The 16,504-nt window shown below is 45.5% G+C and overlaps 1 protein-coding gene across 1 annotated transcript in view; it reads right to left on the reverse strand.

Annotated features, from left to right (window-relative positions):
* Positions 1–16,504, reverse strand: part of LOC126418818 (WSCD family member AAEL009094-like) — a 139,748-nt gene that overhangs the window by 91,778 nt on the left and 31,466 nt on the right. The window contains exon 5 of the mRNA XM_050085762.1: positions 7,700–7,898. Coding sequence (XP_049941719.1) covers positions 7,700–7,898 — 199 coding nt within the window. The remainder of the gene's footprint in view (positions 1–7,699; positions 7,899–16,504) is intronic.

A 16,504-nucleotide genomic window follows, 5' to 3' on the forward strand; every position in this document is an offset into this window, starting at 1 on the left:
ATCAGAATTGCGTTTTAAAAAATGTAGCACTGAATGTATTCGAACTCGCGACATCTTATCTATGCTACAAGCTGACACGTAGCTACAGCAGCTCCAGAGCTCGGTAACTATTCCTCCAGAACTTTTGGATTCCACAGCACTGTGAGATTATGCATATGGCCAGGTCTTGACTTCTGAGAGACAAACAGTTACAGCTTTTCTTTTGGACTGAACGACGTTTTCTAGTAACAGATAGCGCAATAGAATAGCTCAAGTGGAAAGGAACACTTCCTATTTAAACTTCTGCATCCTACACTGTTGGCAGTTGTGTGTAGGTGGCAGTTACGTGATTTTATTTCTGTGATTACAAAATAGTCGAATGTATGCACTGGGTAGCCGAGGCAGCTAGTTCATGGTGATTCGGTCAACCAAGTAAATGAATTAACTGAACATGCTGCAAATTACTACAGGAAGCCTGTGTGTCAGAATTCTCATCCAGTGTGGCGCAACTGCGTTACGATAGAAAAATGACTCGCAGAGAAGAGGATTTCGTGGTCTGTTGGACGGATGGTAGGTTGTTATACCTATGGTCTGGGTTCGATTCCCACTTCCGTCAATGATTTTAGATAGGGAGAGACAGATTCCATTCTCTCCTGGCTACACCAAGTGAGGAGATATAATGGCTGCGTGGTCTGAAAATTCACATTAAAGATGATATTCCTTCTTTACCAAGTAGGCGGTAGGTTGAACCACAATAAAGTCTGGAGTGGCGACATGTAGAAACTCTATCACCAGTAACCTTTCTTATACTAGTTATTTATTTCAAGTGACGACACAAACGCTATGTATGGTCACAGGACACTTATTCCATCTTTTATTTGAGCTTCTGTATGTCGATAAAATTGGTTCTAAACTGGGAATGCAACTCAGACCGCCCTTAACGCGGAATTTGATCCCTTCGTGGCAATACAGCTCGGCTACAATTTGTTGTTTGTTCAAAACTGCAGATTCCTCAACACCTTCACATATTACGCGTGAATGGGATCGAATCCTGGCCGGGCACTAAAGATTTAATTATGTATTATCAAGCTCTATCATGAGAACACCTATCTGCTGGTGGATAATAATTTTGATTTTTAATGTATTTTCATTCGTTGTCAACACTAACGATATCTGACGTTTTTAACTCCCAGTGAGACAAAGAACTATTTGCGAGATGACTGTAAGTTCAAGATGCTATTCTGAGCAGCTGGTGGAGAAAAATTCGGTAGCTGACGTCTCTTTGTGTGTAGTTAACAACAATATGTGTGGGGCTCTATTCCCAGTGAGCGCTGAACTCTTCGTCATATTATTTCAGTTCGTCGTGTCATTTAATGTTCATACATATTCTCAACTAGCTGCTCGTGAATAACTTTAATTTTTAATGTCATTTTGTCTTAAATAGTTCAAATGGTTCAAATGGCTCTGAGCACTATGGGACTTAACTTCTAAGGTCATCAGTCCCCTAGAACTTAGAACTACTTAAACCTAACTAACCTAAGGACATCACTCACATCCATGCCCGAGGCAGGATTCGAACCTGCGACCGTAGCGGTCACGCGGTTCCAGACTGAAGCGCCTAGAACCGCACGGCCACACCGGCCGGCCCCCACCATCTGGTATCAATGCATTACCCTATCATCCATCATATATAATCATTTTCATAGTACACTTGATATTATAGATGAGTAGGACACAAGACAGGACATAGATAATGTCCGTTTGACGTCAACAGTGTGTAACATTTTACTTTTTTTGAATAGGACAATTTTCCTCTCCAATAATTTTTAGATTAGTTACAATAAGCTTACGCTGCAAGAGAATTCGCTTGTATTTTTCAATATGTGGTCTGTTGTCGTTTGAAGGCCTTCCATAACATCGGCAACGTCGTGCAACTCCACCGAGGGCTGTCTGGAGTAGGGTGGAGATAGCAATGTGAAAGTTGCGAGCTGTCGAAGACGATCTTCATATTCCTAATGCGATTAGGACATCGTATACTCTTGACGACGTTTAGCACCTGTGCAGTCAGTCACCCAATTTCAGAATTCATTTTGAGTAATCCTGCTAAATTCCCTAAATATTGTCTTTTTATATTGATGAGTAATATGGATAGTCGTCACGTTCATGTGCCGTCTACAACACAAATTTAATGTTACTATCCTAGGAACTAACCTGCAATACGTTTTGTATTTCATAATCGGAACTATCTGCATTAACCGTCATCAGAGCAATGTCAGGGAACAGAATGCAACAGTGCCTTGCTACCTACTTGAGGACCTGCTTGAGTCGTGTTCTAAGGAAAGGGTAGTTGCTGGTTCACATTATATTACACTAGCGAGAAGTACCGACTTTTCCTTTTCTCTGCAAACATCCAGAACTAAATTCAGTAACTAAATGCTAAGAATATATTTGCATTGTGCCAAGTCAAAGATCAGTAGATATGGATATAGATATAGATACAGATTTTTATATTTAAAGCCATTCTCGTTCTGCGTTGGAATAAACATCATTCATTATTTGCTTGTTCTTGTTACGATTGTTATTGTCATTCTCTCACTCGCAAGAGTTTTCGCATTCCTATTTGGTATCGATGCACATGAAGAGTGGCTATGAAAGAAGGGAATACTGAATGTTACGTCATGCAGAATACACTCATTTACTTCGGCTCCTCGTGATCTACGCTACAGGAGAAGTGAGATACATAAAGTTGACAGTGTGAGGACAGACCTGGTAGCACAACTGTGCAACTACACAGTGTTACCAGATAAAATGGTGCTGCGGAATCGACAGTGTAGTACGGACTTTGCCACAGTAGCAGACAGCTGGTAATTTAGGACCATGACCGTGGATTACACTTTGGTCAGTGCTGGTTAGAGTGCTGCAACTGTAAATGGAAGGCTTTGTTTGATAGTCTTATGCTGATGCTGTCTGAATAAATTATGCCATTGGATACAAAGCGGTTTAGTTTTGAGACCTAACCCACGAGGGGGGAAGGCACAGTGGTCTGCTTCAGGAATTCCAAGCAATAAAACACAAAAAACAACTCAGGAAGGGAGACATGCATTTGGAATCTGTTCATCGTTACGGGGTCAAACAAGAGGGTAACATTACTGAAACAATGATCGGGCTACTTAGTATATAATAGAGCACACAGATTTCAAGGAGGAAACGTATGAAGACGCAGACTTCCTCGTTATCCATATGTGCGGCATATCTTTCGTGTTAACGAAAGTAAATTCCCGCTTTACCTCTTCTTACGTGTCAAATGAAATGAATGCCATGAGGAATAGAATATTTGTTGACTGCGTCTCTTCTTGCTTCCATCCTTACCAACATATTTCTTCATTCTCGTGGTAATCATGACATTCTATGTGTATGCTGCAAAAGATTGCAAGTGGACAAATTCGACATCGAGGTGCAAAGCGTTATATTCAATTCGAATAAGCTTCCGGTGTATTTTTACTTCTTTTGTATTTTTAGATGATTATGAACGTTACGGAAAATTATCTCACATGCTTTATGTTGAATGAGAAACATTGAATGATCCGTTTTGCTTTCCCTACGTTGAAATGATATAATGTCGGCGTCAACAGCCTTCTTCCACGCCGGAAGCTGAAACTTGTATCATTCTGGATTAATGATAATTGAATGTCTCATATGTATACATAGCCCAGAAGGCGACGTCAGAAACCATCAGGGGAGAACGCCGCATAAAAACCAAACGTGCGCGCGCGTCTCCACTCTGAAGAACCGTATCGGAGAATCACGGCAAGCATTTCGCTGAAGAGCTGCCTCGTCAGAGAGCCTAGAAATGGCAGCGTCGTAGCAAGTATTTGTCAACACTCTGATAGTGCATTTACTCCCGGGTGTAGGTCGGCGTTACCTCGCTAAATTCACTTGACATTCGTTTTCCACATCGAAGACTCGTACGATATAATCCACTGCAAGATGACACAATTAGAAAGTATATTTAATTTCTGGACTCCAAGAACGGCGTTCTTCACATAAGTAACACCTGTTTGTGTGTGCATTCGGGAGGACGACGGTGCAATCCCGCGCCCGGCCATCCTGGTTTAGGTTTTCAATGATTTCCCTAAATCGCTTCAGGCAAATGTCGGGATGGTTCCTTAGGAAGGGCACGGCCGATTTCCTTCCCCATCCTTCCCTAATCCGAGCTTGTGCTCCGTCTCTAATGACATCGTTGTCGACGGGACGTTAAAACAGTAATCTCCACCTCCTCTGTTCGTGTGTTTAAGGTTGCGTTTTGAGGCTCAGGCAACATCGCAGTGACTATATTCCGCCTCTGGCCGCCAGTGTGTCGTTAGCTCAGAGGTTCCCTTGTGCGTTGCAGTGCTTGTACTATAAGACATAGCAGTTCGAATCACGGTAGAAGCCGCTGAGTACAACTTTTTATTTTCCATTTTAATTAATGGAGTTGCAAACTGCTAGTAAAAATTTCTTATGCGAAATCTGAAGAATGCCTTTAAACAATCTTCGTCCGATTTCGACTTAGTAAATTAAGTTAATATCATGGATTTCTGCTTTGCGAATTCCAAGGTGCTTCACTGTAAAATAGACCCTGAAAAGATTCAAACCGACTGTCAACGATATAAATTTGAGCTTTGTTCGTCATATAGGTCTAACATGTCAGAAGGTTGTTTATGAAGTGCACATGTTCATTAATGTAGTTCCCTTCTTCTAAATTTTTGCAATAGCGTTTAACTGTAGACGTTTTCTAACACCGGCGTTAGCAATTCCTTTCCGTTCTCTGAAACCTTCAAAACGACAAATTTTTCTGGTTTAAATCTGATGACCTTAACTATCACTCCCGATCAACAATAAATACTTCATGAACCCATACATGGAACTCCAAATGTGCAGTGTTCCTGCACTGCTACAGAGCATGCATTGCAAGGTATTCACACAGTTTATCGCATAGACTTACCATAAGGAATGAAACAAGAACTGTAATACGCTTTACACCACAGACGCTCACTCTGGCTTGACGAAAACATCCAAACATTGACCAAAAGTTGCACAAATAATTGAGTTTGAAAGGAAAAGAAACGAGGTATGAAGTATTAATAAATTCATCGAATGTAGTGAGGTGGTTTAATTTCGTCCCAGTCTATAAAATTAATTTCGAGCCATACTCAGCTCTTGCCGATTAATGTAATATAATACCCGCCTACTAATCAGGGCGTCTGTCTCCGTTGCTTTTGAGCGTGAATGGAAATTGTAGAAATTTTCTGTGGAGCAACATTTAATAATAAAGCGTTTTAAATCATCAAAAGCGATGAGCGGTAGCAGGCGCTTTCGATAAAGAACGGGGGAGTGCAGCGCCGCTGCTGTCGCCACGGCCGCTGCCAGTAGCCAGCAAATGGATCCCGGAGCTTTGCCGCATACGGCGTCCAGAGGAGGACAGTCTGCAGGAAATCTGCCGCAAAATCGTTACTGGATAAAATTTTGATATCGGTGTGTCACAAACCGAAATAGATTGAATCTGCGCTACCATTACATTCACGTCTTCAGCATTCAGACAGAAGAGGCTATAAAAATATTTTATGCCAGCTGCTCTCGATCCACTGACATTATGAACAGAAACAACGCACGCTACCGCTAGACCACAGGCGTAATCAGACTAGAGTTTCTCTATCATGGGACAAGTTTTCCTCCAGGAAGTGCCGCAGTCTACAGTGTTGCCAGATTGTGCAGATAACCGGACTTAGAGAATTAGCGAGTTGGCCAGTTTTTTTGTCCCATGTCGCGATCGGCGCGGACTTAGCCTCTGAAGCGGCCGGCCGCCGGTCAAGTTTTATGTCAAAGAGTGTACATTGCCCGCACAGCCGAGCGCACACATTCCACTGTCTCACCGTGCACAAACGCTAACATTTCATCTGCCACTTCTTTCCCTCTGCGAAATTCCTTGGGATCGTTTCTGACGAAATCTCAACTTCGGCAGCTGTTTATCGTTGCCATTGCTCTGCTTTGTGTCAACACCATTAGCACTGTAAGCCTGGTGTGAGTCATTCGTCGACTAAGCAGCTCAACTACGCCACGTAGCCTCAGGATGTGCTCACCACTGGATATCTCCACTCGCGCCCTTGGTTGCCATTAGCAGCCAATGTTGTGGTTGCATGGCGGACGACATGTGGGGCGCCGAATGCCGTAAACATCAACGGCATTTAGCGAGCTCGCATTCAAGGGGTTCGTTGTCATTGACGGTGGAGACGTTCGGCCCTTTGTCGTCGATTGGGGACACGTGTCCCCTTCGTTCGAGGGTTTTTCACATGGCGAGTCTGGTACGAGACTAGCTTTGATACTCATATGAACCTTGTAATGGTACTTGAATTACGTAACCATTGCGGCACCTCACCTCAACCTCTCGATACCAGCAATATTCTACTGTGTTTCTGTAAAATAATTAACATATTTCTGTGACAACATTCAGATTTGATATCATTAATGTAGAGGTACTTTGATACATCGATATGTTTATATTGCAATGATATTATTCTTATGTGTATTCTTTCTTTTGTCACTATGATCTTTGACGTACTTGTAAGTCTGATTTTTGGTCGCGTAAGCAGTTGTTAGAGAGTCAAGTCTTGGTCGTCATGTTGAAAGGACGCAAATTGTAGTCAGTTTATGAAATGTGAACTTTAACAGTGAGGAAGATATTTTCAAGTATATTTTATATTGTGAAGTGATGTTGCAACAACAGTAATAAAAAAGAAGTGTAACTTAAATTCGGAGTGCTGATTACTTTTTTACATCACCATTGTCCTAACTTGCAAAAGTTTAATCTTCAAGAATGGTTTATGAAACACATCTATAAAACTTCTGAACATCGCAGAATAACACCTAGGCCTCTTTGCATCCGAGTTAGGAATCATCACTACCTAGATTTTCGACGATTGACCCATGAGTTCACAACGAGACCAGCGTGGGAAATACGAAAAGATGAGTACCTAGTTTGCCGGCCGGTGTGGCCGTGCGGTTAAAGGCGCTTCAGTCTGGAACCGCGTGACCGCTACGGTCGCAGGTTCTAAACCTGCCTCGGGCATGGATGTGTGTGATGTCCTTAGGTTAGTTAGGTTTAAGTAGTTCAAAGTTCTAGGGGACTTATGACCACAGATGTTGAGTCCCATAGTGCTCAGAGCCATTTGAACCATTTTTTGAGTACCTAGTTTATCCATTATTTCATGAAATGACTTTATTAACTGTGCTCTAATGACACCTGCCACATAATATAACTTTGTTGTTGCCCGAAAATGCAATATTTAGCAGCGTGAGCAACACTACAATCATAATTAATTTTTGACCTTTGTTGTGGTAGGGTTGTTAGAACTTCCACTTAACTGTTCTTTCTGTTTTTTTTTATTTATGTGTTGTTCACATACCCTCAGACTGCACTGCAGCCTTTGAGGAAAACAATAATACATTTAAAACAAACTGTGATGCAGCTGTGATAGGAGAGCAACTAATATGCGGGGAAGATAGTGTATTGTGGAGGGTAGGAGACTGTATCACGATGGTAGAGTTGCAGTTATGCGGGGAAGGGAGTGTCTGCAGCCGTTATTTGGAGTGGAAGAGGTAGGGTGGGTAGAACTCTGGAATGATTTGTAGGCCTCGGCAGTCGACATTGCGCAGTGCGTGAAGGTGGCTGCCCTGCGCTCACCTGTGGCCTGCTGCAGCAGGTAACGAAGCCAGGTGTTGCCGCTGCCGGGGAACGACACGAGCGCCACGACGGGCCCCGGGGGGCTGAGGAAGTGCAGGGGGCGGCACCAGTGGAGGCGGCTGCGCGCCCGCCGCCCCGCGCCGCCCACGCCGCCGCCCCCGGCCTGCCCCCTGGCGGCCGCCCCCACTCCCGCCGGCATCTCGATGCTGCCCAGGTGCCGCCCGCCGACGCCTCCTCGCAGGCTGTGTGCGAAGCCCTGCAAAAGACGGCGCGGCTACATGTCGAGCACGGCGTCTGCCGGGGGCGTCGCAGTTGCGTGCGTGCAGTTCACTAGGCGGTACTGCCAGCAGCGCATCCTCCAAACACACACTTGCAATTATGATAGACATCTCATGTGCCTTCGACGACCTCTGGTGGCCGGCCTTGTTCAAGAGGCTCAGACACTTGCAGATACCGAAGTCTCTGTATAATAGTTTCATGGACTATTGCAGAGACAGAACGGTCGTTTGGCAAATGGACATCCAGAAAGTGGCTAAACAAATTACAAAAGGCTGTCCACAAGGGTCGATCTGCGGCCCCATCTTTTGGGACATAGTTATAGAATCGCTGCTTACAGTTACTAGAGGAGCACATCTTGACAGATGGAGTTGTCGCTTATGCTGATGATCTACTCGTCGTAGTTTCAGCAAACAACCGTCCCCAGCTAGAAGAAAGAGCCAATGGAACACTTCGGACAATAACCCAATGGTACGCAGATAATAAATGAAAGATAGCAGGAAACAAAACAACTTATACATTGCTAAAGGGTATCCTGCGCAGGAACCCAATAGTCAAAATCGGGGACACAAACATAAAAAGATTAGCTGTCACACGCGATCTAGGAATATACATTGATGAACGATTGAACTTCCACGAACACATGCGAATATGCACAAACAAAGCAGAAAAGATACTACACAAACTGGCTAGGCTAAATTCGGAACAATTCAGACTACCCCTGTCAGTGACACGAACATACCATTGCGCTCTCTTCGAGTCAGTACTATGCTTTGCTGCCAGTACGTGGGCCCACAGGTTAAATCTCTCAACCAACAGAACCATTGTACGTCGAGGACAAAGAAGTGTTCTACTTCGACTAACAGGGGCATTCAACACAACATCAAATGACGCACTATGTGTCGTCATGGGAATCTTCCCCATAGATATCACCATCAGGTACCGCGCAGCAATGTACTGGCTTAGGATGGGGAGAATAGACCAGGTTCGGCAGATAACTGGTGTACCGATTGAGACAACACGCCAACTCAGAGCATGGCGAGTGGATACTTGGCAGAGCGAATGGGCCAACAGCGATAAGGGCCGCCGTGTGTACAACTTCTTCCCTGCATTCCGGGAAAGACTGAAACTAAAACATATCGACCCCAGCCGCGGTATGGTACATTTCATCACAGGACATGGCCCTTATCCCACGCACCTGTACCGCGTGAGTCTGCAGCAGACTGATAGATGCACATGCGGGGAAGAAGGTTCCCCTGAACATACTGTCTTCTTCTGCGGACAACGCACGAACACAAGACACACAGTACACATAAATCGCCTGAACACACAGAACGAACTACACGCCATAATACGCGACCCGGAAAGGTGGACTGAACTCAACAAACTAACTGACGAAATCTCGAAGATCCAACAAATAGAATACGTGCGCAACAGACCCTACCGAAGGCAAGTCGGTCCAAACAGACATCACGATGCCCAGGGGGACACAGATATGATTAGCACCACGAGTGATGAAGAAGAAACAGATACAGACCAGGGCACCAACACAGATATTGAAGCGTCCAGCGCGGATGATCCACAGTGTCAACCAAGTCCACTTCAAAGAACAGTCTGGAACAGCCGACAAGAGGTGCACATGTCACACACAATCCTAAAAACAGATTCCACCTTATATGTAAATAGTTAACAGCACCCCCATGTCTAATAAGAGCTTAAAGCTAGGTACATCTTCAAGGGACCTACGCCTCCTGGTAAGAGGCGGCACACGGCCTGGATGGAAGGTGGTTCCTCTCTTTTGAGCCCAACCCGACGGATACCTATGGTGGATCGGGGAAAACCACCGTTCAGGTCGTGTTGTCGGCGAGGCCGGGAGGTGCTTGCGCCTGATATACTCTACTAGGAGCCTTGTAGGCTCAACACAAACCGTTAGCGTCATTACCTTTGTTACTATTACCACAAGAACCCTTTCATTAGCGACTTTGGGCCAAGCACAAAATCAGTTACCTCTCTATTGTATATCGTAAATAGTTTAGCACGCTGGACATGGAGGTCTTAGTTTCTAGCTTTAACGTACCCTAATCTCTTCTGGTTAAGTTAGTTTTTAGGATGGTAGATGGTAAAGGCATGGTGAGCGACGGCCAGCGTCTTGAGGGTCATTCCAAGACCCGGGCCGCCGCCCACAACCAGGTGACGGGCAATATTAAACCTATCTCTTCTCTATTCAATTCTCTTCCTTCCTTTTTTCTAAATATTTAATTTAGTTTTGTTTATTAATATCTCACTTGATTTTGTATTAGTTATAAGTTTTTCTAATGCTGCACAAAAAAGATATCAAATGGACGTAAACAAATAGAGCCCGCCTCCACGTGGCGGGACACGGGCAACGGTGTGGGTGGGGACGGGAGCCGGTGTGGTGTCACTCTCAGTCACTCCAGACCCCGGACCCAGTCACAGCGGCTAAGTGGCAACATAGACCCGCCATAAGAGATTAGACGGTGGGTCATAGAAAATAAGCAGCTGGTGAAAAAAAAGTACCGTCACCGCACGTAGTGCTGTACCAGCTAGTGGATCTTCCGTCGAGCGAAAATTCCTACGCGGTACAGCGACATACTTACGGACTTCAGACAGTAACTCACACGTGTCGCCCCACGCTATGACCACTGCGCAACAAGAGGTCCGCATTGCCAAAGGAGACAACATCTTCTGGGTTTCCCGCGGACACAGTTCCGCTGCGGTTCGGATAACAGGGGCGTCACGGAGTGAGAAAGGAACGGCCCGGCAACTGGAGGCGTAAACGTACTCCAGACGTAAAGCAGGCGGTACAGTACGAATGTTGGGGGCGAAACGCCTGGAATGGACACAGATTCTGGCAGTACATGAGCAAATGCCAATGCCGCCTGCAGCTGTAGTTGAATGGCGCCAACAATCTGGACAAGTCCACACAGACGCGGGTGGTGTTAATCGGCCACACAGCAGCTCTCGAGCGACTCCGTGACCAGGAGCTCGATTCCTGTCGTCGAGGAACTGAACGACTGGTAGAACGCACCAGCCGTTGCTCACGGAGACTCGGTGACTATTTTGAAAAATACTGTAATGTATCTGCATTACTTTGAAGTGTAGCGCGGCAATAAGAAAAAAAGTTACTTGGCCTGCCGTAATAACGTGTACCTTCCTCTTTGAAGTCCCCTCGTATGTGCCAAATACCGTAACTAAAGCAGGAAACACCTTTACTGACTTTACAGTATGCTGTAGTATACAGAGAAGTTGCAGCATTAGAAAATTTGTGGCGAAATGCAGGAAGATCTGCAGCGGATAGGCACTTGGTGCATGGAGTAGCAACTGACCCTTAACATAGACAAATGTAATGTATTGCGAATACATAGAAAGAAGGATCCTTTATTGTATGATTATATGATAGCGGAACAAACACTGGTAGCAGTTACTTCTGTAAAATATCTGGGAGTATGCGTACGGAACGATTTGAAGTGGAATGATCATATAAAATTAATTATTGGTAAGGCGGGTGCCAGATTGAGATTCATTGGGAGAGTCCTTAGAAAATGTAGTCCATCAACAAAGGAGGTGGCTTACAAAACACTCGTTCAACCTATACTTGAGTATTGCTCACTAGTGTGGGATCCGCACCAGGTCGGGTTGACAGAAGAGATGGAGAAGATCCAAAGAAGAGCGGCGCGTTTCGTCACCGGGTTATTTGGTAACCGTGATAGCGTTACGGAGATGTTTAATAAACTCAGGTGGCCGACTCTGCAAGAGAGGCGCTCTGCATCGCGGTGTAGCTTGCTGTCCAGGTTTCGAGAGGGTGCGTTTCTGGATGAGGTGTCGAATATATTGCTTCCCCCTACTTATACCTCCCGAGCAGATCACGAATGTAAAATTAGAGAGATTCGAGCGCGCACGGAGGCTTTCAGACAGTCGTTCTTCCCGCGAACCATACGCGACTGGAACAGGAAAGGGAGGTAATGACAGTGGCAGGTAAAGTGCCCTCCGCCACGCACCGTTGGGTGGCTTGCGGAGTATAAATGTAGGTGTAGATGTACCTCTTACGAAGACCAAAGTAAAATTGCTGTTACTGCCTCCGCTACCGTTGCTTGACGCCTACAGAGCCGATATGCCAAGCGAAGAATGGAGTAAGCTGATGCAAAATTCAACGGTGTTGTTTCGGGTTGTAGTTTCCATTTTTCTGCATTTTTCTGCACAATATTTTGACGACTGAGCCAGCTGTCTCCAACAGATGGAGAGAGTTTTGCTGTTACACGTACTCACTGCCAGAACTACAACCACACTGTTGGAGAATCGGAACGAACGACACGGGAGATCACCCGAAACGACGCCATTAATCTTCCATCACGGAAGAAAACCTGAGAGATCATCGGAGAAAAGTTGATGGTTGAAGTTGTCACTGAATGGCTGTAATACTGCAGTATTACAAGGCAGTTGTTTGTAGAATTCATGTACCACCACACTTGATTTCGCTGATGACACGTCTACACAACAATCGCCTTGCACCTGTGAAGACACGTGCTGGAACTATGACTTGCCCAAAGGCATCAGACAGTGTTGTATCCGATCCCCCCAACTGTACGACATCTATACCAAACATTTCATTAGAAAATCTTTCGATGGTTGGACGTAAGGTGTCGCAAACGGTGGAATAAATACCGACAACGTCGACACCAGCAGTGAAGATGAACTAGCTGGGTTGCTAAAAAACCTAAAGAACGTTACTGCATTACACATCAATCTCAGCAAGTCCAAACTCGTGACAACTGATCGAAGAGCACAGGTACAACTCACAGGTACTACTCACAGGTGGATTAAAGGAAGTGAATGTTTGCACTCTTTTATCTATCCCGGTTCAGCCGTCTGCGACTCGGGAGTTTGTGGAGACGAGATATGAACACGGCGACTAGTTATTTAGCAGCTCACCTAGGTCTCACGGGGCAGAGTGGTAACGAACTGCCCAGAGATCGGGCTTCTTTGCGAAATGTGGACCCTCAAGGCCAGCGACAAGCAGCGTATTGACCTATTTGAGGTTTGGTCCTCGCGGAGGGTGTTCCGCATAAAATGGCACGAAAGAAGAACTAACGTGTTACTTACAGAGCAACTCAGTATCTCATTCCTTCTTGCGTCAACTAAAAATTTCTACACTTCCTTGTCCGTGTTGTGAATAGAGAATGAGAAAATCTAGAAAAAATAATCGTGGAGGCAAAGATCGAGTGGATGAGGCCGAGGGGGAAATCAGTGAGCAGGTGGATGGATCAAACAATCGAGAAGATCTCCAGTCTGTCTCTTCAGCACGCCCTAAGAAACGTTGGTAACAGCCGAGGATGGAGACGCTTGCTTCGTGCGGGTCACAACACTCAGCAGTGTGTAACGATGTTTATGACACTCCGTTTACGTTAAGTACGTTTATATTGTGTGTCTCAGGGGGTAAGGGTTAAAGTGCCAGGCTGCAAATCCACAGGTCTCCGGTTTGATCCCTGGCCATTCCTAGGAGTTTTATCTGTCACTTACTTCCCGCGCCCGGGTTCCCGGGTTCGATTCCCGGCGGGGTTAGGGATTTTTCTCTGCCTTGTGATGACTGGGTGTTGTGTGATGTCCTTAGCCTAGTTAGGTTTATGTAGTTCTAACTTCTAGGGGACTGATGACCATAGATGTTAAGTCCCATAGTGCTCAGAGGCATTTGAACCATTTTATATGTCACTTAACATGTCTTTCATCTGTGACAAAGTTCGTTGCTGCGAAAAATGCGGAGCTGATTTGTACTTCCGCTTATAACTGGCTGAGTAAGTCAGTTCAAATTTCGGAGGGAAAAAACGACAAAGGAGTTATGCAAATTGGTCACAAATTTATATTCATACATGTAGTGGCGGAAAATTGAAAATTGTAAGCTTTTGCGCCGATAGATGAATGCATGACGCTGCAGCGCAGTTTCACTGTGTACGCGGAAAGGATAGTAAACATGTTGATACCAGGGCATAGAGTCCTTGTGAATTTGATTTCTTTTGCTCAGCTGAACAGTAATTATGCCTCGCAGACAGGCACGTGAACAATATACAGGGTGAGTCACCTAACGTTACCGCTGGATATATTTCGTAAACCACATCAATTACTGACGAACCGATTCCACAGACCGAACGTGAGGAGAGGAGCTAGTGTAAAAATTGTTTAATACAAACCATACAAAAATGCACGGAAGTATGTTTTTTAACACAAACCTACGTTTTTTTAATGGAACCACGTTAGTTTTGTTAGCACATCTGAACATATAAACAAATACGTAATCAGTGCCGTTTGTTGCACTGTAAAATGTTAATTACATCCGGAGATATTGTAACCTAAAGTTGACGCTTGAAACCTCCGACGTTCAGTTGCGTGTTGTAACAAACACGGGCCACGGTCGGCGAGCAGCATCTGCAGAGACATGTTTACGATGACGACCGTGTTTACGAGTGTGGCTGTAGTGCACTGTTGTGGTTTGGTCTAGCTGTCGCAGTGTCCGCATGTAGCGCTTGCTGCTATTGTTATTCTGCATTCGTCTCCGCACGCAGACCAACTGTAGTACACCGTGTTACCAAACGTCTGTGATAGCGTAGTGTTGTAGGAACTGTGGCCATGGTGTATTCGAAGTCTGAAAAGGCGGAGATGATACTCATCTATGGCGAGTGTCGACGAAATGCAGCTGAAGCCTGCAGGGTGTATGCAGAACGGTACCCGGACAGAGAGCATCCAACGTGCCGCACATTGCAAAACATCTACCGCCAACTGTATGCAACAGGTATGATCGTACCACGGAAACGGGTCCGTAACAGGCCCGTCACAGGAGAAGCGGGTGCAGTTGGTGTGTTAGCTGCTGTTGCCACGAACCCACACATGAGTACACGGAACACTGCGAGAGCCGGTGGACTGAGTCAAAGTAGTGTCATGCGCATACTGCATCGTCACCGCTTTCACCCGTTTCATGTGTCGCTACATCAGCAATTACATGGTGATGACTTTAATCATCGAGTGCAGTTCTGTCAATGGGCATTAACAGAGAATGCGTTGCAGTTCTACCTGTTTACCGATGAATCGGGTTTCACAAACCACGGGGCAGTGAATCTACGGAACATGCATTACTGGTCCGTGTACAATCCTCGCTGGCTCAGACAGGTAGAGCGACAGCGACCGTGGACTGTAAATGTATGGTGCGGAATCATTGGCGACCACCTCATTGGTCCTCACTTCATTGCAGGGGCCCAAACAACTGCAACATACATCGCGTTTCTACAGAATGATCTGCCAACGTTGCTCGAAAATGTTCCACTGGAAACGCGTCGACGTATGTGGTAACAGCATGATGGTGCACCTGCACATTCCGCAATTAACACTAGGCTGATCAAATGGTTCAAATGGCTCTGAGCACTATGGGACTCAACTTCTAAGGTCATTAGTCCCCTAGAACTTAGAACTAGTTAAACCTAACTAACCTAAGGACATCACACACATCCATGCCCGAGGCAGGATTCGAACCTGCGACCGTAGCGGTCTCGCGGTTTCAGACTGCAGCGCCTAGAACCGCACGGCCACTTCGGCCGGCACTAGGCTGATCCTTGACAGGATGTTCGACGGGAGTTTCATAGGAGGTGGAGGACGCATAAATTGGCCAGCCCGTTCTCCTGATCTTACACCTCTGGAATTCTTTCTGTGGGGTACGCTAAAGGGGAATGTGTACCGTGATGTGCCTACAACCCCAGAGGATATGAAACAACGTATTGTGGCAGCCTGCGGCGACATTACACCAGATGTACTGCGGCGTGTACGACATTCATTACGCCAGAGATTTCAATTGTGGGCAGCAAATGATGGCCACCACATTGAACATCTATTGGCCTGACATGTCGGAACACACTATTCCACTCCGTAATTGAAAACGGAAACTACGTGTGTACGTGTACCTCACATGTGTACATGTGCGTCAGTGAAAAAGACCAATAAAAAGGTGTTAGCATGTTGACATAATGTGCTGTTCCAGTCTCTTCTGTACCTAAGGTCCATCACCGTTCCCTTTGGATCCCTACGTAATTCGGTGCTCTCCGATACACACGATCGAACAGCGGAGGAGTGGTACTCAAGCGTCAACTTTAGGTTACAATGCAACAAACGGCACTGATTACGTATTTGTTTATATGTTCACATGTGCTAACAAAACTAACGTGGTTCCATTTAAAAAAACGTAGGTTTGTGTTAAAAAACATACTTGCGTGCATTTTTTTATGGTGTGTATTAAACAATTACACTAGTCCCTCTCCTCACGTTCGGTCTGTGGAATCGATTCTTCAGTATTTTATGCGGTTTACGAAATATATCCAGCGGTAACGTTAGGTGACTCACCCTGTATACAGACGTCAGCATTTAAGGGGGGTGTAGCTGCGCTCAAAGAAGCCGGATGGAGTAGTCGGAGAATCGCTCGACATATGAATAGGAGCGACGCCGCTATCCAACGATGGCGGCAGGAACGGGAGA

The sequence above is a fragment of the Schistocerca serialis genome, chromosome 9, assembly GCF_023864345.2.
Source record: "Schistocerca serialis cubense isolate TAMUIC-IGC-003099 chromosome 9, iqSchSeri2.2, whole genome shotgun sequence".
NCBI lineage: Eukaryota > Metazoa > Arthropoda > Insecta > Orthoptera > Acrididae > Schistocerca > Schistocerca serialis.